This window comes from Sus scrofa, chromosome 13 (genome assembly GCF_054392235.1).
Source record: "Sus scrofa isolate SSC_HxYL_T2T_F1_AM1 chromosome 13, Sscrofa_HxYL_maternal_Yorkshire_Landrace_v2.0, whole genome shotgun sequence".
Lineage (NCBI taxonomy): Eukaryota > Metazoa > Chordata > Mammalia > Artiodactyla > Suidae > Sus > Sus scrofa.
This window is the reverse complement of record NC_139395.1, coordinates 150,224,140-150,247,584: the sequence shown is the minus strand read 5'-3', so window position 1 is coordinate 150,247,584 and position 23,445 is coordinate 150,224,140. Positions and strand designations below refer to the sequence as shown.

The following is a 23,445-nucleotide window of genomic DNA, read 5'->3' as shown; positions in this document are numbered from 1 at the left end:
TGATGTACAGGGCTGTGCCAGATTCATTTCTGAGACATGCGAATCTCTATCCAAGTCTAGGTGTGGCCGACTCCAAAATCTGCATCTTTGGCCACTACTCTTCGAAAATAATAATTAATAGGTCTTAAAAGCAATAGCTTGCGCCTATTAACCCCAATGAGATCCTGCTGTGTAGCACTGAGAACTCTGTCTAGTCACTTATGATGGAGCATGATAATGGGAGAAAAAAGAATGTATACATGTATGTGTAACTGGGTCACCATGCTGTAGAGAAGAAAAAAAAACTGTATTGGGGAAATAACAATTAAAAATTTAGACCAAAAAAAAAAGAGTTCCCACCGTGGCTCAGTGGTTAACAAATCCGACTAGGAACCATGAGGATGTGGGTTCAATCCCTGGCCTCGCTCAGTGGATTAAGGATCCAGCATTGCCGTGAGCTGTGGTGTAGGTTGCGGGTGCAGCTTGGATCCCGCGTTGCTGTGGCTCTGGCGTAGGCCAGCGGCTACAGCTCCCATTCAACCCCTAGCCTGGGAACCTCCATATGCCATGGCTGCAGCCCTAGAAAAGACAAAAAAAAAAAAAAAATTCCTAAAGTGCCTTCATACAAAAAGCCTCATCTAGCCCCTGAATGTGGCAGTGAAGAATGAGGGAGTTCTCTGGTGGCTCAGTGGGTTAAGGATCCAGCATTGTCACTGCTGTGGCTGGGGTTCGATCCCTGGCCCTGGAACTTCTGAATGCCAGAGGCACAGCCAAAAAAAAAGAGGAAGAAGAAGAATGAAGGTGACAAAGACTCTGAGATGCTAAGGGGTGGAGCAGTCTGCCCAGGGCCCCTGAGCTACGAACAGAGCCCAAATCAGATCCCTCATCTTTCCACTGCCCCAGCTGCCCTGAAGTCTGAATAAGCTCTCTGGAAGTAGTCATTGCCAATGGTTTCCTAGACAATGAGAAAGAAGAAAGAAGTCACTGCCAATGAGATTTGGGGAAAAAAAGCTGCCCTCTGTTAACAATGTGATACTTTCTAATTTGGCCACGTTCACATCCTCCCAGACACTGCAAAGAAACTAATATCTAGAATATGAGATGACAAAAGTGATGAGCTACAAACAACCATGAGTTGTGCAACCTGAGACTGAGTCAGGGTGGAAGGGAGCCGCCAAAACTGGGAGCTCCTGAGCACACAGCTCCTCAGGTGTAAAGTTACACCAGCTACCTTCAGGCAGGGCAGATATTCAGCACATGGTAGGTGTGCAAAAACTGTTAGTTCCCTTATATCACAATCAACTCCAGGGCTGACAGAGGCTCCAGGGTCATTAAAAAAAAAAAAAAAAAATCCCTACTCTGAAAGTTTGTTCCTTCAGCATGCCACGGATTCAAATGGACTCTGCTGATGGAAAAAAGTACTTTCTCCTTGGAAGGAGCATGTTCCCTGAGAAATGTGCATTAACTCGGGAATAAACTACAAGCATAGTCCCATAAAAAACAAGAACATTATCCATAACAGCTAAAAGTAGAACAACCCAAGAGTCCGTCAATGGATGAACAAAACGTGTCTATACATTCAATGGAGGATTATTCAGCCGGAAAAGAAAGGAAATTCTGACACATGCTACCACACAGATGGTCCTGGAAGACGCTATGCTAAGTGAAATAAGCCAGTCACAAAAGGACAAAGGTATATAGAGTCTGCTTCTATGAGCTACCTGGAGCAGTCAAGCTCAGAGAGAAACAAAGTGGAACAGTGGCTGCCAAATGCTGGGGGAAGGGGGTGAGGAGTTCATATTTAATGGATACAGAGTTTCTGTGTGGGATAACAAAGAAGTTCTGGAAACTGAGAGTGTGATGGTTAGACGATATTGGGAGCATACTTAATACCGCTGCTACCCACTTAGAATGGGTTAAGACGGCAAATTATATGTTACAAGTATTTAACCACAATTATCCAAAAAATAGCAAAGAAACTCCATCCGTCCACCAAGGCCTTGGACTCTGCTCCCTGGGGCCCGGGCCACGCCTCCCACTGCCATCCCCTTGCCTGGCTCAGCTTCCCTCATGAACTGGTCCACGCCAAGGGCACTCACCGGGCCGCAGGTTCACGGTGACCTCCTGTGGGGTCATCTGGATGACATCGGACTCCACCGGACTGGAGCCCTTGCTGCTGAGGGGCAGGCTCCGCAGGACCCGGGTGCTGCTGACCGGGCTCTCGAATTCGCCGCCGCAGCCATTCTTGACCAGGTTTGTCTTCAGGTCGCACCGGGAGGTGACAGACCGCAGGCTGCCGAAGTCCTGGAGGTGGAGAACCAGGAGAAGGGGGCAGGAGGCGGTCAGGGCGTCTCCCCAGAACACCCCAGGTTGCAGACCCATCACCATCCCCTCACCTTGGACCCTCTCCAATCCATTTTCTAAAAAGAGGATAAACCCCACCCCAAATGCCTCACCAAGTATCATTACGAGGATAAGCTGAGGGGCTGGAGATGAAAGCATTTTTCGAGCGGTAAATGCATTAAAAAAAAAATATTTTGGTTTCATTGTCATTTTAATGGTCAAAATGCTCCTTTTAAAAATGTGCTTTTCTGGGAGTTCCCGTCATGGCTCAGTGGTTAACGAATCCGACTAGGAACCATGAGGTTGTGGGTTCCATCCCTGGCCTTGCTCGGTGGGTTAAGGATCCGGTGTTGCTGTGAGCTGTGGTGTAGGTTGCAGACATGGCTCGGATCCCGTGTTGCTGTGGCTGTGACGTAGGCCAGTGGCTACAGCTCCGATTCGACCCCTAGCCTGGGAAGCTCCATATGCCGCAGGAGCAGCCCAAGGAATGGCAAAAAGACATAAATAAATAAATAAATAAAAATGTGCTTTTCTGCATGAGTAACAGGAGAAACTAACTGACATGGTCAAAAGATGCATATAACTGAAAATTCTTTGAAAGACAGCAGGTAAATGGTCAAGTAGCTGTCATGAGAGTTCAAGACCATGCAGCCACTACTGTGGTGGAGAGCAATGCGTGATCCACCTTGTACCCTTCGGTCCCTCCTAGGAATTCATCGTAAGAAAATGATCAAAAGGAAGGCAAAACTCTTTAAGAAGATATATACTGCAAGTTCTTTAGAAAAGCACAGAAATACATTTTTCTTTTGGCTTACAGGTTGATATCACCTCAACAGATGATATGGCCATTACAGATAAATATGAAGACTAAGCACACATTTCAGAACATAGGCATTAAGAAAAAAAATCAAAACAGAATTGTATCTGCATTAGGATTCCAAAGAAAAAAAACTGAAGACAGTTTAGGTGTTGCGGGGAAGCACATAAAATACTCTTTTATCTTCATTGTTATTTAAACAATAAAGCTACATCGATAAGAAAGATCTTTTCTTACGTTGGATCTAGGAGAAGGCTGGGCATCAGGATATCCCACCCTAAACTGGGCACTAGGAGTCTGGGCCACTTACTTTAAAACGAAATAAAGGAGTTCCCGTCATGGCTCAGTGGTTAATGAACGCTACTAGTACACATGAGGACATGGGTTCGATCCCTGGCCTCGCTCAGTGGGTTAAGGATCCAGCGTTGCCATGAGCTGTGGCGTACGTTGTAGATGTGGTTCAGATCCCAAGTTGCTTGGCTGTGGCGTAGGCCAGCAACTTCAGCTCCAATTTCACCCCTAGCCTGGGAACCTCCATATGGAAAAGTGCAGAGTGTGACCCTAAAAAGACTAGAAAAAAAATAATAAAATAACTAAAATGAAACACCGTGTTATAAAGTACGATAACAAGCACTGATCATTTTCCAGGAGGGGAATTTTCAATGGTAAAGCCAACCCTTTCATTGCCAGATATAGAAAACAAGATCACCTCCCTCAGCTGGCTGGAGGCTAGTGCTGGGCTGGAGCAAAGCCTAGAGAAGTTTCATGCTCTCTCTTCCTCCCTGCTCTGTAAACACTTTGCCAAAAAGCCTCAGGAGTCATGTGTCCTCTGACCACACAGGCACAGACACGCCGGGGGACTTCCCCTCAGCCTGTTCTAAGAGGCCCCCAGACCAGCCAGTGTCCATCAAGGCCCTTCCAAAATTCAAGATCCAAGAACTCAAGATGTTGCAGTTTTGTTTTTATGGCCGCACCCACAGCATATGGAAGTTCAGATAAGTAGAACCAGATGTGTTGTTCTGGGCCTCTGTGATTTTGGCTTTTTGTTTGTTTATAAATGAATTTTTCTTTTAATTTTGTATACTGAACCCTTGACATGACAGGAGATCTGGCCTGTCAACAACTTCAGGGAAAGGACTGTAAATAGAAATGGCTTTACAGACACTTGGGGAACAAGGTGAGAAAAAAATGATTATTCCAGCTTAAAAATCAGTCTTCTTGAAATTACGAGATTTCAAAGCTAGGGTTTCTAAATTGGATTCCCACCGATCAAGTTTGGCTCTGATTTAGCAATTCTTGTTTTTTTTTTTTTCTTTTTAGGGCTATCCCTGTGGCATATGGAAGTTCCTGGGCTAGGGGTTGATCGGATCTACAGCTGCCACCTATGCCACAGCAACACCAGATCTGAGCGACATCTGCAAACTCCACCACAGTTCATGGCAATGTGGGATCCTTAACCCAATGAGTGAAGCCAGGGATCGAACCTGCGTCCTCATGGATGCTAGTCAGGTTCTTAACACGCTGAGCCACGAAGGGAACTCCCTGATATAGCAATTCTGATGAAGTAGTAAAAAGGAAGGCACAAGGATTGGGGGACAGAGTGTTAACTTCCTGAGGGCCTTACAGGCATTGGTCACTGTCATGAGCTATCTGAAGCAAAGGATGAAAATTAGCTGTGCAGAGCTGACAAGGCTCAAGAGCCCACCTGCTCAGAGCCTACTTGGCTAGAGAATTTCTGAACTTCTTGCCAGCACAGTGGTCTTGCTGCCAGCTCCTCCAATTTGGGGGAAGTGGTTGTCCTCCTCCCATTTCTGATTGCCAAACTGCACCTTCAGGTCAAGGCCAGTGCATATCCCCACCACCAGGCTGTCAAGGAAACACCTTCAGGCTCCCCAGAACCATGGGAACCCCTGATGCCCTCCCATTGGTCTGGAGCAGCCAATCTGCTTCACCCTAAGCAGGAGGCACCTGCCTAATTCCTCACCCACAGCCTCAACCATTTGAGTCAAGATCATCCCCAGACACCTGGACACCTGCACTAGCAATGAACTTCATCTAAGCGTCCTGGTTATCCAGCACAAAGGCTATTTTTGATGGACAGTCCCCGACGGAGGACTCCTACAGGCCACCTGCTGCTCCAGGCTCATCAGGAGACTTCGAGTCCAGGACATACTTCTGAGAGTTGAAGAGCTCAGAAGCAGCCATACAGTGCCAATTACAACCTTGTTTGTGTAGCTGGTTTTCCCACTGTACTTTGGGGCTCTTCCCCCCCCCCGCCCCAATACTCAGGGGTTTTTTGTAAATTGCTTTTCACTGCTGTTTATTTTAGTTTCTCAATTTCTTGTTTGATGTGGCCCTCAAGGAACTAGCATTTATTTATTTATTCCTTTTGCCGCCACCCCGGCAGCTCTCTGGGGCTGCTTTAACATCTAAGAGGTCAAGAGCAAAGCCCTCTTCATGCCCCACACTGGCAGCAGCTTTCCCTTATTGCTCTTTACTCCTGTTCTTCAGGGTTGTGGCAAACCTCCACGCCAATGCTCAGCATCCTTGGAGTCTGCTGCGCCAGCAGGGAAGACCATGAACTCCCGTCACCCGGTTGCCAGCAGGAGAACCACCACTGACCATATTAAAACTGCCACTTTGGAGTTCCCATCATGGTGCAAGGGAAACGAATCCAACTAGGAACCATGAGGTTGCGGGTTCGATCCCTGGTCTTGCTCAGTAGGTTAAGGATCCGGCGTTGCCGTGAGCTGTGGTGTAGGTCACAGATGCGGCTCGGATCCCGCGTTGCTGTGGCTCTGGCGTAGGCCGGCGGCTACAGCTCCGCTTCGACCCCTAGCCTAGGAACCTCCATATGCTGCAGGAGCAGCCCAAGAAATAGCAAAAAGACAAAAATAAATAAATAAATAAAATAAAATCCTAGGGAGTTCCCGCTGTGGCGCGGCGGAAGCAAATCCAACTAGGAACCATGGGGTTGTAGGTCTGATCCCTGGCCTCGCTCAGTGGGTTAGGGATCTGGCGTTGCCGTGAGCTGTGGTATAGGTCGCAGACGAGGCTCAGATCTGGCATTGCTGTGCTCTGGCCTAAGGTCAGCAGCTATAGCTCTGACTGGACTCCTAGCCTGGGAACCTCCATATGCCGAGGGTGTGGCCCTAAAAAGACAAAAGACAAAAATAAATAAATAAATACATAAATAAAATAAAATCCTCCTCACAAGAGTGACATCCTGAACTCTGATATGCTAAGGGCCTTTAGATTCCAGAGACCTGACACTTGCCCCCCTGCCAGGTGTCGGAACACAGCAAGTTCCGGGGGAAGGGACTCTGGATGCATCACCTTGCCAGCCCTTCATGTGTACAGAGGAGGAGTTAGAGGCCCACACACCTACGTTCTATGTTCACCTGAGAAGCTTAAGTTCCTCCAGCCTCAGCTTTCTGGACCCAAGCTCAGTGTCCTTTGTATCATCTGCCTCCCTTCTCAGCCAAGGTCACTGCTGAATTCTACAGCAGGACTGTTGGCCCCAGACTCCATTCCTCTGAATTTGGTGTTTCCTTGTTGCCCCAGATGCTGAGCTCTTGCTGCTGTCTATCAAACCTGGAGGATGAATATCCATTTGATGCAGAAAAACAGGTATGAGCTTTCATCTCAATGAAGAAAAAATGGCAACTAGTTTTAGGATGGGCTTCTCACAGGGCAGCTCAGATGCTGGCAGGTGCTCCCAGCACTCTGTGCACCAAGAGGTTTCAGTTCCTGTGGGAGGCATCTGTCCATGGTCTCTAGAAACGCCCTCATGCACCCTCCAAGGGACTCAGGAAGGGTAAGTGCACTACAGGCAAATTACCAAGAGAAGCAACAGAACTGCAGAACAGGAACTTGAAACATCTTTCAAGGCTTTTAGTCACTACATGGTAATAATATAAGAAAGAGAAGGGAGCTGTTCCAAATTTAGATGGCTTTTACTTTGTTACAACTCAGAGGCTCAGGGTTGTTATACCCTGGCCCTCTCTGCTCCCTCCATCACCTGGAACAGAGGATACAATGAGCTCTACTGTTGGCGCCAACACTTCACTCCTGCACATTTTGTTTATCCGAACTCCCTCCTGCAGCCAAGGCCAGCGCACAGCGGTCTCTCTGCTGTCAGGCACTGCCACCAGTGCACTCAGGCTTGTCTGCCTGCTGCCACTCTGGTCATCACATCCTCTGCGAGCCTCACTGCCTGCTGTGGAAAGCCAAAACTCAAAAAAGATGTGGGTGGTATTTGGGGGAAAGGATAGGCTTTTGTTTGTTTCTGAAACGGCAGGGTAGAAACGTTGAGAAACTGCAGGCCTGGGAGAAGAGGAACCCAAGCAGGAAAGGGGGCAGACGCCCTGATCCCTGGGGTGAAGGGGAAGAAGATGCAAACAGGCCGACAGCCTGGCGGAGAAGTAGGCAGAAGTAGGGAGCTGCCCAGAGGCTGGGGCTCTGGCTTGACTGAGGGGGTGGGGGTGGAGGCAGAAGGGGAGTGATAAGAAATGGAAATCTGTGCAACAGCAACACACCACCACATGTGCTGCCTGCCTGGGGGGTGGAGGAACCCCTGTCCACTTCTACTCGGCTCACTTAACTCACTGGACCAAAGTTTATGAAGCACCGACAGTAAGCTTAAAACACAGCCCAAGAGATGTTCTCCCATAGATCTGTCTCACTATGAGCTGCAGTGGATGCTCATGGTGTCCATTCCTCCCCAGCTCAAAGGAGAATATAGGTCATGCCCCCTCTCCTCTTCCCGCCACTGTAAACTCCAGAAGGTCCAGTTGACAGGTCCTGCTTCCCAGCCTCTCATCTTTCTCCTTCCTCATATTCCCACCTCCAGTCCAGTCCTAGGGATCCCTTTACCCCTTCCCCCGCCCACCTCCAAGGCAAATTCCCTAGGCTTCTCCCACGCCAGGTCCTAGGTCCACCCTCCAAGCACCTCCACCCTCCAAGCACCTCCGGCCTCCTTGTTCTTGTCTCCGCAGGACTCCAGCTTCCACAGGGTGGCCTTACCTGCCCGGTCTTCTCTCTCTGGTTCCATAGCAGCCGGGACTGGCCCAGCGCCTCGAGGTGTCTCACTGTCACACCCCAGCCCTGAGCACCATCATCCTGCCTGCCTCCATCCCTTCTCCCATTGCCATAACCCTGCTTTCTGTCCCGGGGCACATGGGCCCCTCGGCCCTGCCCACTTCTCCCCAGACACTGCCCGTTGCCCCAGCGCATGGGCCTCGCTGCTCCCGGCACAGGCTGCTAGTCCACGAAGCCCTCTCCTTCCCCCTGGACACACAGCTAGATTAAGTCTCCCAGCTCCTGCTGTACTTAGTCCAAGTGACGTGACTGGTTTTAGACGAGAACAAGTGCGTGGAAGTAACGTGAGCTGTCCCCAGGCCTTGCCATAAAAGCATCCGCACACATTCTTCCCCACACACACCTCTTCACAGCTACCCGGGTTGTGAAACGTACCCTCTTAGAGCAGAGGCAAACTTCTACTTTAACAAAATAAAGAACAGGAGTTCCTGTCGTGGCACAGTGGTTAACAAATCTGACTAGGAACCATGAGGTTGGGGGTTTGATCCCTGGCCTTGCTCAGTGGGTTAAGGATCTGGCGTTGCCATGAGGTGTGGTGTAGGTCATAGGCGCGGCTCGGATCCTGGGTGGCAGTGGCTGTGGCTGTGGTGTAGCCCGGCAGCTACAGTTCCAATTAGACCCTTAGCTTGGGAACCTCTATATGCCACAGGTACGGCCCTAAAAAGACAAAAAAAAAAAAAAAAAAAAGAACAAAATAGATGATAAGCTGCCGGAGTTTGTTGCATGTTTCACACCATGCAGTATAAACGGCACTAGGAGTGTTGAAGCTGGCCGAGAATAGCCTGGGGCTGTGACGAAGGACAAGGGACAGGGGCTAAGCTGTGTGGTAAGGACAGGTAGCATACCACCCCCCCACCCCCACATCTAGGGTAGGGGAGAGTCTGGTGACCCTGGTCTTGAAGCCAAAACATAAGGTCTGAAGCTGCCAGGAAAACCAGTTAGAAAATGCAGACAGGAGAGCCAGGTAAACAGGGCCATGTGGCAGAACCAGGCAGACAGATCCAGCATGAAGCACCAATCTGCGGCGGCAGGGGTGGAGAGGTTTGCAGGGAAGGCACTGGCCTATCAAACTCCACACCTCCTGAGAGAAAGAAACACAGTAATGGGAGGCAGGACTGAGAGAGGAGATGGAATTAGGTTACAAGTGGTGCAGAGAAGGCGTTTCCACCCCCACCTCCTGCCCAACTATATAAGGAAGCCATTGTGAGATCTGGAACACGAGGGAGGGAGGGAGGGAGTCCCCACGGAATGTGTTTGGGGCTAATCCGTGGTGGTATGCAGCCACAGGGCAGGTGGGTGGATCAGAATCCACAAAGACACACTGGTTAGGGACCTGGCCTCCCCCGCCGTCCACTCGGTACCAGCCCTCCACATATATACATATCATGTGCTCTTGGCAAATACTTTACTTCTTTGATGATGTCCCAGGATGAATGGACCACACTGACTTGTCTTGCTAAAGGACAGGGGTTGATCCAAACCATTCCTGGGGAGTTCCCGTCGTGGCACAGCAGAAATAAATCGGACTAGGAACCCTGAGGTTGCAGGTTCCATCCCTGGCCTTGCTCAGTGGGTTGGGGATCCAGCATTACCGCGAGCTGGGGTGTAGGCGGCAGATGTGGCTGGGATCCCGAGTTGCTGTGGCTCTGGCATAGGCCAGCAGCTACATCTCCGATTCGACATCTAGCCTGGGAACCTCCATATGCCGCCAGTGTGACCCTAAAAAGGCAAAAGACCAAAACAAAACAAAACAAAACCATTCCTGAATGCCCCAAACCCAGCACCCTGAAGCACACTCAGGCCTGGGGAAAGTTCACCCCCAGAGAGAACATGCATTCTCAGTGCAGGCACTGCAGGAGGTTTTGCAGCCAAGACTAAGCACAGAAGGAACCCAGGTGCCAGCCAGGACAATGACAGGCTCCTCGGGATAACATCAGTCACTACCAGGACCAGGACGTCAGACTTGTGAAATACTAGCACAGGAAAGGAAGAAACCTGAAGCACAACCCGGCTTCCGGACTCCGCTGCCCACATTTCACTAGAAAATATCCAGAGATGACAAGGTTCAGGCTGCGTTGATGAGCAGCCCCCTCCACAAGCTCTCTCCTGAACCGATCTCATTCTTCACTCCCAATAATGCTGGACGGTGGGAATTGCCATCTTCACTTTACATATCAAGAAACTGAGAGGCAATCACAGTAAAACTGAGATTTTAAACTTTGGTTTGCTAACTCCGTGTTCTTTCAGAGGGCCTGTGTTTATCAAATACGAATTCCTGTTAGATTCTTGGCTACATCGGAAGATGAATAAGACACAGTTTAGATTCTCAAGGGGATGATGATTTAATTGGTATCAGGCATGAAAATCAATGCACAGAAGTAAGAGGTTATAAATGCTACTGGAGGAGGATGGGAAAAGGGGAGGCAAAGACTGGTCATGGCCTGTACACACAGGTGTGTATTACGGAGCCACCCAATGAAATCCTTCCATCAACATGACTAAGCAGCTGTGATGTGACAGGCACCACTCCGGGTGTGGGGGAATCCAGCAGTGAAGAAAACAGATAAAATCCCTGCCCTAAGGTTCTGATGGAGGGAGCTTGCATTCTCATTTCAAATGGATGCACGGATGGATGGATAGATGGATGGACAGATGCAGAGACAAAGGGGTGAACAGACAGATGTGTCTGGGGGGAAATCATGTCAGTCTTCATGAAGTACATGAGTCTTGAGCGAACTCTTGAAAACTGAGAGACAAGGTGTTGGCCAGAGGAAGGCCCTCCAGGAGAAGCAGCAGCACAGGGACATCCACAAGGGAGTTCATTGGTCAGAGCTCTCTGGGGACCTTCCAGTCATTCCCTGGGGCCAGAGGGTTGGAGGTAAGCAAGGGACGAAGGTGAGGAGGCAGGCAGGGGCCATGGAACTTGGATGTGTCATTCAGGTCATAAGGAACCAGCAAAAGGTTTTCAAGGAAGTTCATAACAAAGACACTACAATTAAGCACAAATATGAAGGCTTTATATCTTGGGAAGAGTCCTCTCTCAAAGTAGCTTGTTTAGTCATCTCACTCTCTACTAGAAAAAATTCTAGAACAGTGTAAAAGACAGAATAGCCTAGAGGAGAGAGCTTAGGCTTAGAAGTCCAAGAAGGCAAACGCAAACCCTAACTCTGGAATATGGTGTGGCCTTGAGACAGTCTTTTCAACTCTCTGGGACTCGGATTTTCAGCCATAAAATAGGTGTAACACCACCCATCTGACAGAGCTGTTGTGAGGATTATTAGAGACACGATGTGCAAAGTAGGTGGCATCAAGTCAGGTCCCACATGATAGTTTTTAGCCATCACAGGCTGAAGGAGCCCCGAGACCTCTGGGACTGCATCACGGTGAAGAGGTCAGGCCTCCCAGGAGCCATGGTCCCTGACAGGTACACACAGTGAATTGCAGAGGCTGAGCCAGTCCAAATGGCAAGTCGTGTGTTCTTTTAAAAATAACCTTAATGGTGCACTCGGGCAAAGAGAGTTTGTGCTCCAATGGCCCTAACAACAGTTTGGAAAACTGGCCCAGAAATTTTCCCCAAGGCAGGAGGTTTAGAAATGGAGTATTTCCTGATTAGCCCAGCAAGCACTGCTATTTGCATTGCTTTACAACAGCAATATGCCTATTACCACCCCAGACCTACCTCCCTTCCTATAGGGCTTGAAGATACCAACAGCAGCCATTCTTTGCAAATAAAATAATTTCATAAAGGTCAATTCTTAATATTCAGCCTCAGAAACAGCACTCTGCATTGACTGGCGTCCACCAACAGGCCACCCACTCGGGCATGATTTAAATCGTTATGCAACAGACTCGCTTCACAAGCCCAGGTCTTTCACCAAATAACAGAAAACTATACAGGACTCATACATAACTAGTTCCCTTACAAGAGGGAAGGAAGGTCTTCTTTCCCTAAAACAGGATTAAAATATTCAACAGTACCTAGAGACCCAACTTAATTTATAAAAATGCAGTTTTTGGGAGCTCCCATCGTGGCTCAGTGGTTAACAAATGTGACTAGGAACCATGAGGTTGTAGGTTCGATCCCTGGCCTTGCTCAGTGGGTTAAGGATCCGGCACTGCCCTGAGCTGTGGTGTAGGCCACAGACACAGCTCAGATCCCACGTTGCTGTGGCTCTGGTGTAGGCTGGCTCTACAGCTCTGATTAAACCCCTAGCCTGGAAACCTCCATATACCGCGGGAGCAGCCCTAGAAAAGGCAAAAAGACAGAAAATAAATAAAATAAAAATAAACAAAATAAAAATGCAGCTTTTCTTTTGTCAGCACCCTGGGAGAAAGAGGAAAAGGCAGCTTGCAGAATCTGCACACTTTTTCTGCACAACTTGTATGCTGGTATGCCACCCCCCAGCCCCTCACCCCAGCCCTCCTCCCCTCCCCTGCCCATATACCTCTTTGAAGCACCAGGCACATTTTGGGTGGATAAGCAGACAGTCTTCACACGAGGTGGCACTTCCACTAGTGCATATGTTGAGACCTTCAGAGAAAGATAAAGACGCACCAATTAGTTTCTGGCTATACACCCTATTGAGAAGGCCTCCAAACAGGGCAGAAGGAGGAGTCGCTTCCCTTCTCTACATGCGGCCTTCACGAGGCTGAAGGGTTCAGGTTCCGGTGCTAATTGCAAGTGGGGGCTCACCGATTAAACACTGACAGTTTTTGAAGCACCCACCACGTGCACACTTGGTGTTAGTGTAACGGAGAAGGGACCTGTGGGGCTCCAGGGCACAAAAGCCATTCTGCATCCCCCCTTTCTTATTCTTAGGAAATGGGCCTCATTCAGCCTCCACGACCTTCCCTGAGTTCCAAGGGGCAGGTTCAGACAGTTGCTGATCCGGGAAGCAAGGGGATGCACAGACAAGGGAGGACCAGTCAGGCAACAATAACACAGCCTTGGGGCAGGATCCTGGTTCCCTCTCAAGGGATACACATAATGATGTAGGCACGTTATACACCCAAGAGAAAAGTTATATTCCTTATGCTTCTTTTAGAAATGAATGCTTTAATACCGAACAGCTTGGAGAACTTCCTTGTGCTTCTCCCTTGTTTGACTGCACCCTCAACACAATCACCCATAAGCTAAAGATTAGGCACCATGAGCACAACTGCCTGTGAGTTTAAAATTTTTTGTTTTTTTGCTTTTTAGGGCCACACTCACGGCATATGTAGGTTCCCAGGCTAGGGGTCAAATTGGAGCTACAGCTGCCAACCTACGCCATAGCCACAGCAATGCGGGATCCAAGCCATGTCTGCAACCTACACCACAGCTCACGGCAACGCCAAATCCTTAACCCACTGAGCCAGGCCAGGGATGGAACCCACAACCTCATGGTTCCTCGTCGGATTCATTTCCGACATACCACGACGAGAACTCTGAGTTAAAGATTATTATCACATGATGTTTTTCAGGAAGTTTCCTAGTTTGTTCTAATTTCTGATTAATGTGCCCTTTCTGCAAATACTGTTATTCTAGGCAATAACCCAGAAAACCACCAACAGGATCAAGCCGAGATCTCCAGACTCGATGACTAAGATTTCCTCAAAGAAAGAATGCATGTTTGCCTCAACCCTGATTCTTATGGGAAACCCTGTTTTTCTCCTTTTAGACCATAAAACTCCCTGCAATTCTTCCCCAAGGAGGGTACAGTCTTTAAGACATTCGCCTGCAGTGGCCTCCTTTGCCTGGCAAAGCAATAAAAGCTATTTTTTTTCTCCTTCACCCAAAACACTGTCTCCATGTTTCTATTCAGCACCAGTGGAGAGAGGCCGAGTTTCGGCAATTAGTAGCTCCCATTTCTTCTGCTGTGCCCACCTAGATTCCACTCCCTCTGCCCCAGCACAGCAGGTCGTCCCTCCTTGGGAGGGAACAAGGCCCTTTTATACTTAGTCCAGCCAAAGTGACAGAAAAGGGAAGAAAAAAGAACAGATCAGTCTCCTTCAGACATAAGGAAATCCTACATTAGGTACCGTCACACCAAATCCACAGCGTGCGGAAAGAAGCCAGCACAGCCCTCGAAGAATGCATCCCAGGAAATCCTTGCCAGCTTGTGATAAAGGAAACCCTTTAACATGATTCATCTACTACCAGTAGGTCAAATAAGAAAAAAACATATCATCCCAGTAGGTAATAAAAAGGCATCTGATCAAATTCAAACCCCATTCTTCGTTAAAACAAAACAAAACAAAACCCAGAAACTAAGATTTGAAGGAAACTTCTTCACTGTTGTAGAAGTTACTTTTTTCAAACCTTAGCCAGTTCCTCCCTCCCCCGTTGCCATCATTCTGGGGAGGGGGGCTCCTGAGGCAGGCTCAACTGTAGCACCCTCCTCTCCATCCCCCCTTCGAACCCCACCCTCCACCCCCAACCCCAAGAGCACAGGCACCTTGGTGAAACTTATCATTCCCGTTCTTTGCCTTTCTCTCTGAAACATCCAAGAGATTTCTTTTGACCAAGAGCAGAACCACTTGGTTTTTCACTGAACAGAAATAATTGTATCTGGTCCTCACAGCATGAACAGACCCAATGGTCTCTTCTGGTGGTTACACAGGGGCCACGAGATAAAAGGAAAAAGGAAAAACCCAGGCCTATCACCCTAGGAGAAGGGCTCAGACTGTAAAGGAGAAAGGAGGGTTAAAGCGATTAACAAGGAGAGTGCAAGAGAAAACCCAGGAGGGGGAGACTGTTCCCCAGCTCCACCAAACAGGAGAATAATATTGGGTGTAAGACACTTGAAAACTGTAACATTTCCCTAATTTGGTAATTTTAACTCCCTACTTCTTCTTTGTCACTAGCAGTAAAAACCCACAGAAATCAGGGGGATATATATAGGAGGGGCACCAGAGGAAACAAGTACCATCAGGCTTAAGAATGGCAGCTGGGATGGAAGGCAGAAAACTGGCAGCACCTGAGATGCTGGGAAAAAAGGAATAAAATTAATTTAAAGGAGTTCTCGTTGTGGCTCAGCGACTAGTATCCATGAGGACACGGGTTCGATCCCTGGCCTCACTCAGTGGGTTAAGGATCCTGGGTTGCTGTGGCTGTGGTGTAGGACAGCAGCTGCAGCTCCAATTCGACCCCTAGGCTGGGAACCTCCAAATGCCATGGGAAGGGCAACCCCCCCCCCAAAAAAAAAGAAAGAAGAAAAAAAATTAATTTAAATTACAAAAATAAATAAATAAAATTTGGCTACTGTTTTGACAAATTCAAATTCAAGAAACCTTGCTCTAATCATGTCTTAAATGCCAAACCCTGGGCTAGGGGATGCTAGAGATATGGAGATGAATGCCCCCGGGCCTTGCCTCCAAGAGCTCACAGTCAGCCAGGGACCAGGTAGCAGCCAGGCACTCTGGGAACCAAAAGCATAGGCTGCATGCTGATCCAGGCAACAGTGCCAGCATTACCCTCTTTGGCATCCTCCTCCTCTCTCCACCTATTAATATTTCAGAAAGTTTGGATTTGGCTGCATGAGTCACTGGGCACCACCAGCATTTTGAGAGGAAGGAAGCAATGAATAAAAACATTAAACAGCTGCAGTTCACAAATGTCAGAGTGTTGTGTCTAGGTCATGGAAATAGGCACTAGCAGCCCAGAAGGTGGCCACAACTTTTCTTGGTTGATGTTTCCACAGTGACTAGTCCCTGCTCGACGTCAAAACGGCCTGCGGCCCTTAATGTCTCTGAAGCCCAGGGGGCGGGTTACTGCACACCATCATCTGGAAACACACTCTCCTTCCGCAACTCATTGACTCATCTGTCCCAGTAATCAATCATCCCGGCAGCCACCAGGTCCGGCTGATCCTTCAAGATGCATGAAATGTTTCTCCTAATCCAATCCTTCCGGCCTACGCCCTCCTCCAGCCCCCACCCCCATCCCAGAGCCCATGCCAGGCCCTCTGAGGACTTTGGCCGTCGCCTTCCAGCTGGCCTCCCTCCATTCTGCTTCTTCCCATTTCTGTCTACCCCACAGGCCAAGGTCACACGATACCCACTGACGCACTCCTCCAGCAGTTGGAATTTCCTGATCATTCAGCGGGATAACAGAGGTGAGTACCAAGCCGGAGTGCTCCCACTGGCAGGGGGAGGGGAGACAGAGGGCACAATTCAGTGGGGATAGTGGGAAACTCATAACGACCCCACTGAACGATATAGGGAATGCACCGACCCTGGAAAGCACACAAATAAGAACAGACCCTGCTGTTCAGAACAGTTACCATCTGCGCCACCACCTTCGTGATAGGGCTGAGAAGCCAGGTGCTAAGGCCCTGGAATGCCCCTCTCTCCTCATGCCCTGACATCCGCCATGTGTGTCACACAACAAAGCATTTCCAGTGTTGAATCTAGCAGTTAAATAGTCATCAGTCCAAAGATGTTACCATGAAATGCAAACATGCCCTAGGAAAGATCTGTCTCAGTCAGTTCATTATCTTGGCTGCCTCTCTGAACACCACACATCTGCAGAATACTCTACCACGTCAGCTTTAGAGAGATGACTTCTTTTTAAAAAACACCACTTCATACACGGGAATACGACGCAGCCTTAAAAAAGGGATGTGCATGCTCCCTGTTCCCTGCATACCGATATGAAGGGCGCCCTGATGTATTTATCGCTATGTTAACACAAAAGACAAGAGGCAGAACAGTGTGTTTAGTGCTGCCTTGCAATAGAAATGGAGACGGTTTAAAAAACATGTGTGCTGAGATTTAGATGACGAAGAGATGCTTATGGTGTAATGTTAAGTGAAAATAAAAGTATACAAAATTAGAAAAAAAAATAGAAATGGGGGAGGGAGATTTGTAATAACTGTTTAGAAAACACTACAGATGCATAAGAAACCAACAGGGATAGTCTGAGGAGGGAAGGGAATGAAGCAATAGCCTAGACCGATGGGCAAGAGGAACGGAAGAGAGAGCTCTCACTCCACACTTGCCATGCCTTTAAAAATACATGACTATATCACCTATGCAAAAATTAATTGGTCCTCCTCCAAAATCCATAATTCTAATCTATTCATAAGGACAAATCCTGGTGGAGGGACAGTCTATAAAATATCTCCTCAAAACCGTCAAGGTCTCAAACGCAAAACTGGAAAACCATCACAACCAAGAGGCACCTCCAGAGACAGGACCACTCAATGTACTGTGGTGTCCTGCATGGGATCCTAGAACACCAATGGGATATTATGTAAAAACTAAGGAAATTGTGCATCAAGTACAGACTTAAGTCAAAAAGAACACAGCAATGTGGTTCACTGATTGAAACAATCATGCCATACTAAGGTAAGATTTAAATAACAGGGAAAAATGGAAGTGGGGCATAAGGCAACTCTGCTACTTTCTCAAACTTTCTTTAAAACTGTTTTACAAATTTAGGTAGCTGAGGTTTTTTGGTTTGCTTTTTTTTTTTTTTTTTAAAAGGCCACTGATACCATGATGGATGTGGAGAGGAATCAACTGAGTACCAATTACTGTGTCCCTATCAGGAACCTAAAGGTAAAGGAGACCCAAGCAATTCACCATATAGCAGGTGAGGCAGAGCGCCCTCCAGCCCCCAGTATCTGTAACAGACACAACATGCTATGAGAGCAACGAAATCAGAGGCCAACTCTGTTCAACCCGAGCGAAGCCGGGAACCAACTAAGTCTTCACGGAGGATGGGACATTTAGGCTAGAGTCCTGGGATGAGGAAAGGACATCCTGGCAAGAAAGATCCAAGCACTTGTTCCATCACTTACTGGCTACATGACCTCGGACACGTCCCTTAACCTGTCCTGGCTTCAACATCCAAACACAAACAGTTCAGGAAGGGTGGAGTAAACGGGCTCTATCATAGATCCCCTGGCTCCAAAAATCTTGAAACATTCAAATGAGTTCTCTCCCCTGCAGAGAGAACTTCTTTTTTTTTTTTTTTTTTTTTTTGTCTTTTTGGGGCTGCATCCGAGGCATATGGAAGTTCCCAGGATAGGGGTCCAATCAGAGCTGAAGCCGCCAGCCTACACCAGAGCCACAGCCACACAGGATCTGAGCCTCATCTGCAACCTATACCACAGCTCATGGCAACACCAGATCCTTAACCCACTGAGTGAGGCCAGGGATCGAACCAGCATCCTCATGGATACTAGTCAGATTTGTTAACCATTGAGCCATGATGAGAACACCCAGCCAGGATGTTTCTTAATAAGCTACATGCACAGTCCTTGACCTCAAAGCTAGTTATAGAAGGCGGCAAAAAGGTAAGGACGGAACACTCCACCTCCAACACACACACACAGTACCAAGATGAGTTCATCCTTTCATTCAAAGAATATGAGTCAGGCACTGTTCTAGGCACAGAGGATATAGTAATGAATGAAATCAACAAAACTCCCTGCCCTTTCTAAGCTTACGTCCAAGCAAGGACAGAATCCTCAAAGGAGACAGACAATAAACCAGATAAGCAAGGACATTTGATGCTGATAAGCGCTAAGGAGGAAAAAGCAAGGGAGGGAAGGAGACAGGAAGAACATGGGGCAGGAGGCTGCAGCTCTGGCTGGGAGCAGCCAGGGAAAAGTGAACTGCTGCGCTGGAGACACTGAGAAAGGGCCTGGGGTGGAGAAAGCCCGCCCTGCAGAGATACGGGGGGAGCATTCCAGGCAGAGGGAGGGGCCTGCAACCAGAGCTGGAAGAACAGTGAGGCCCCTGGGGGTGGACTGAAGTGCAGGAGGGGAAGTGCTAAGAGGGCTGGGGGGGGGCGGGGGCAGGAAGGCGTTCCCGGAGAGCCTGGCAGGACCCCTGGCAGGCCTTCCAGAAGCCACTGGAGGGTTTTAAGCAGAATGACAGGTCACTGGAGTTTTGACAGGATCACTCAGAGAGTTGGGAATAACTCTAAAAGAGACAAGCAACCATCTCTGAAAAGGGGTGGGGGGAGGGAACTACTAACGAAAGAAGGGGGGTCACTCTACACCCCCCAACTCACCCCCAGCATCCACCATAAGGGAGCTGACAAGACCTGCCTGGGAGCCAACTTTTCACCATGGGGCCCAGGAATCAAACCTTACATTCATTCAGTAGAAGCATCCTTACAAACAAATGAGCACCTATAAACGTCAAGTGTTCCTTTACACATATAAAGGCCACTAATCCCATTTCAGCTAGAAAGAAGGAAACCTGAGCCCTCAGCCCTGGCCAACTGAAAATACCTGTGAAGAGATGCCACCCCATGAACCCAGCTGCAGGCCACCATGGGAAAGGGCACTATCATTGAAGTCCTATGGAATCGCCCCATGTTTCTGATATTGTTCAAACTTCCCAGACTATTTCCCTGAGCCAGCCAAAGTAGAAAAAATAGTTACCAGGGTAGGCCGGCACCATGGCCCGCAGCCAACTACTTAGATATTTTAATTCTCCGTTGCCTCAGTAGCTAAATAAGCATGGAGAACAAGCAGGAGAGGAATACTAATTAGAGCTAATTAGACCCTGCCCTCTTCTGCCTCAATCCCCTTTATTAAAAGCCCCCCTAATTCAAGGATGCTGGCGCTAAAGTGTAAAATACCTAGGGGGTAAACAGCGGCCGATGGGCCAAACCCCTATTTGCATTTCTAAACCTTTGCTTGGTTACCTTAGGTGAGCCGGCAAACCCCAGGCCAAATTCTGTCGGTCTCACCACAGACCAGGGGAATCGTGGTGCCGGGGGAGTGCTGCCAACAGGCGTGAAGTAAATAGGATAAAGGGCTCTCCTAGGATTTAGAGCCTTCCAGTGTGCAGGGCATTCACTAAAAGAACATTTGATTTTTTTTTCTTTTTAATAAACTATGATAACAAACATGACTCCAGCTCTGGAGCCCGATCAGTGCCACACTCCTCCCCACTTCTTAGTAGAGAGCAAGAGCCTCACCCCAGAGAAACTCTTTTCTGACTGTGTGGGAAGACCTGTCTGGAGGCCCTCCACAAGGCGAAAATAAGAGCAGATGGGGTGGGGGGGCAGCCTGCCAGGGCTATGTTTGAAATGAACCCCCTTAAATTAAAAGACTGTTTCCTGCTGGAGTAAACACACAGATGAAAGTGTGGTGCAAGCAGTAGAAGGGCAACTTGGCCACTGATCTAGGGACTCCCAGGCAGGCATGACCCTGCAGATCACCGTTGGGTTTTTTTTTTTTTTAAACTGGGTAATGAAGGTTTTTCTTTCGAATCCTGTTTCTAGTAGCAAGACGGAAACAAACTCTGGAGAAAGTACCCTGCAGTGCTTCAAGAAAAAAAAGATAAGGGAAGGAAAAGAAAAACTCTTGTTTCAAACTATGCAGCTGGCTCAGCAACACTGGGAACCTAGGAGAGAAATCACACAGATATGTGTCAACCCCTCCTAACCTTGAGAAGCTCCAGGGCACTAAGAGGGAGGTGGCCAGGTCTGAAGGCCAAGGACAGCCTTGCTCTACCACGGCTCTGCTGCTCCACGGCTCGAGGACTGGCTGAGCTCTAAGCAACGGCGGCAGAAGAAAGGAGCACTGAAAGAGGTGGGATTAAATGGCCGTGGCTCAATGCTTTTTTCTCTTCCTAAGCTGCACCATGTGGGACAAAGGGCTCTGGACCAAAAAGCTATGAGGCTGATGGACAAGGGCAGTGGGCAAATCACTTCGCCCTCTTGGGCCTGCTGGAAAAATGAAGATCATGAAGAAGATGTATTTGAACTTTGAAAAACAGAAATCACAATGCAAATGGAAAATAATGTATTGAAAGAATTCCTTGCAACTGGAAGTGTTTAAGTTTTTATTAGAATCACAGAACGTCAAGCTGTAAGGGAATAAAGAAGGCATCTCCTTCAGCAATTGCCAAACTTCTGGATTTCACAGGTCATTAAGATTTAAAAACAACAGCAACGAAGAAGAGGAGGTAAAATGTTTATAGGACTGCCAGGTTTTTTAATTCTTGCCCAAATGGAAAACTACCCTTCATTAACAGTACATATTACTAAAAGAGGTTTTCTCACCAAAAATATAAAAAGAAATAATTTGAAATTAAAGGCCAGTCCATGTGAAGCAGGGGACTGTTGGCAACGATATACTACTCCTGTATGTGACTCAGGCTACATCCTCCTCTTTGCATTTCCCTGGGAACCCACAAAAACATCAGTGATCTGGCACTGGCTGCCAGATGGTGTTTGCAAACCACTGATCTACTTCAAGCTCTGGCGTGATAAAAGAAACCTGCTACAGTAATAAGTTTGAGTTGGGGGTCAGAAGAAAGTTTTAGTTTGCCCAGACCCTTCCTGCCTCCCAAAGAGAAACCTCCACTGCCTTTACATAAATGAGACACCATAGGGAAGAGCCCTCCCCTTCCCTCGAGCGTCAGACACCTGGTTCACAAGACCAACGTATAGTATCTCGAATTCGCAAGTAAACAAAGCATCTCAACACCATTATCTCCTACAGGAAACGAGAAAATTTGGAGCTTCCTGCTTTTGGAGGGGACGGAGTGCAGGTAGCTCATCTGCCTGGCAGCCCCAGCGCCCAGCAGAGCATCCTCCCTCTGGGGCCTCCCAACAACCCGCCACATCCAGCCCTCTCCCAACTTCGAAAACTTAAAGCAGGTTAACTGAGGGCTCCTCACCCAGCCGCCAGCCCAGGGCAGTGCCCTGCGAGGGCAACTGCACACCCGCTGCCCTCTGCTCCAGAATCCTTCAAAATCAGGGAATGTGCTGCCCGGAGTGTTCATAAACCGCAGGGTACAGCCAGGCAGAAGTTGTCAGATCTGGATGTTCCAGGTGGGGATGTGGTTTGGGGCCCAGGTCTCCCCCTCGGGTGTGCAACGGCTTGGGGGAAGGGGGGGTATATCTTCACAGGAAGGCGGCCGGCCTAGGAGCGGTGAAACTCTAGAATCCGCTAAGGGGCACCGGCACCTCCAGGAGACGAACCCTCAGGAGAAGCCGTGGCCCCACGCTTTGGCTTCAGAGAAGACTCCAAGTCACGCGCCTCCAGGTGCCCTTCGATTCTCCAGGGACCAGGGCACCGGGGCATCACTTGGCGCCTCCCTGCACCCGGGCCGCCCCGAGCCGGCCACAAGGGCCGCTTTGTGCCAGGGAGTGCAGAGCCCGGATCCCGACGCGGGGCGGCAGGCGGCGGCCCTCCCCGCGCACTGGGCGCGGGCGCACGCAGGCTGGGTCAGCAGACGGGCAGGGCTGTTTACACAGGAAGGCTCCTCCTTGCCCGGGAGGGGGCTGGAGGCCGAACGACTGCCCTCAGGGGCTGCGGCGGACCCCGCGCGCGGTGGCTCACGCAGTTCGGGAGCCGTCCACCCGGCCGTCCCCGGCGGCTAGCCACCAAGGAGTGCCCTGGGGACGCCTCTACTTTCAGACAACAGCCCCGGCCTCGGAACCTCCGAGACGCCCGCGGGCGGCTGGCTGCGCCACAAAGTTTCCTTCGGCACGGCGGGCGGCGCGGCTTACCTGGGAGCCGGGGCACGAGCGCGCAGAGCCCGAAGAGGCAGGCGTACAGGGGCGCGGGGGAACGCGGCATGGTGGGGCTCCCGGCTCAGCGGCGGCGTGCGGCGGGGGCCGGGGCGCGGGGGCGGAGGGCCGGGGGCCGCGGCCGAGTGGGAGGCGGGGGCAGCTGAGCTGGCCCGCGCCCTGCCGCCACCATCCCTCCCGCAGCGCTCTCGCCGCCCAGTCCCAGAGCCGCCGCTGCGCCGGCTCGCCGGCCGGGACGCCCGGGGTGTCGCCGCTCGGGACGGCCCCGGAGGGCGGCTCTGGGCAGGCGGATCGGCAGGCTCTGCGCTACGGCGGCGACTCTGGCTCCGGGACGCGCCCCGCGCTGAAGCTCCCCTGCGCGCCGGCACACTCTGCCCGTCGCCTCCGCCCCTTCCCTTCCTCCCTCAGGCCCGCTGGGGTCCACTTTCCTCCTCTCCTTTCTCCTCCCCTTCTCTCCCCTTCCCGGCCCCCGCCCGACTGCCACTCGGTCAGTTTACGGCGAGGCGGGGCTGCGCGAGCTCCGCCCCGCGCGGGGACCGGCCCGAGATTGGAGGCCGAGGGCGTCCAGGTGGGAGCTGCTTCCAGCGCACCTGGGGGCGGGGGCGGGGGCCGAAATCGCGAGGTGGGTTTCGGCGGAGCTTTGGTAGCAACTGGAGGCTACGGGAAGGGGGCGGAGCCGGCTCCGCAGGCTGGCGGAGGTTGCTTGGAGTTGGTGAAC

The 23,445-nt window shown here is 49.9% G+C and overlaps 1 protein-coding gene across 1 annotated transcript in view; it reads right to left on the bottom strand.

Annotated features, from left to right (window-relative positions):
• ITGB5 (integrin subunit beta 5) overlaps positions 1-22,787 on the bottom strand; it is a gene marked incomplete at its 5' end in the record, with an annotated part of 119,432 nt that extends 96,645 nt beyond the window's left edge. Inside the window, 3 exon segments of the mRNA NM_001246669.1 lie at positions 2,079-2,283; positions 12,685-12,770; positions 22,707-22,787. Coding sequence (NP_001233598.1) covers positions 2,079-2,283; positions 12,685-12,770; positions 22,707-22,776 — 361 coding nt within the window.
• Positions 22,788-23,445: the final 658 nt, after the last annotated feature.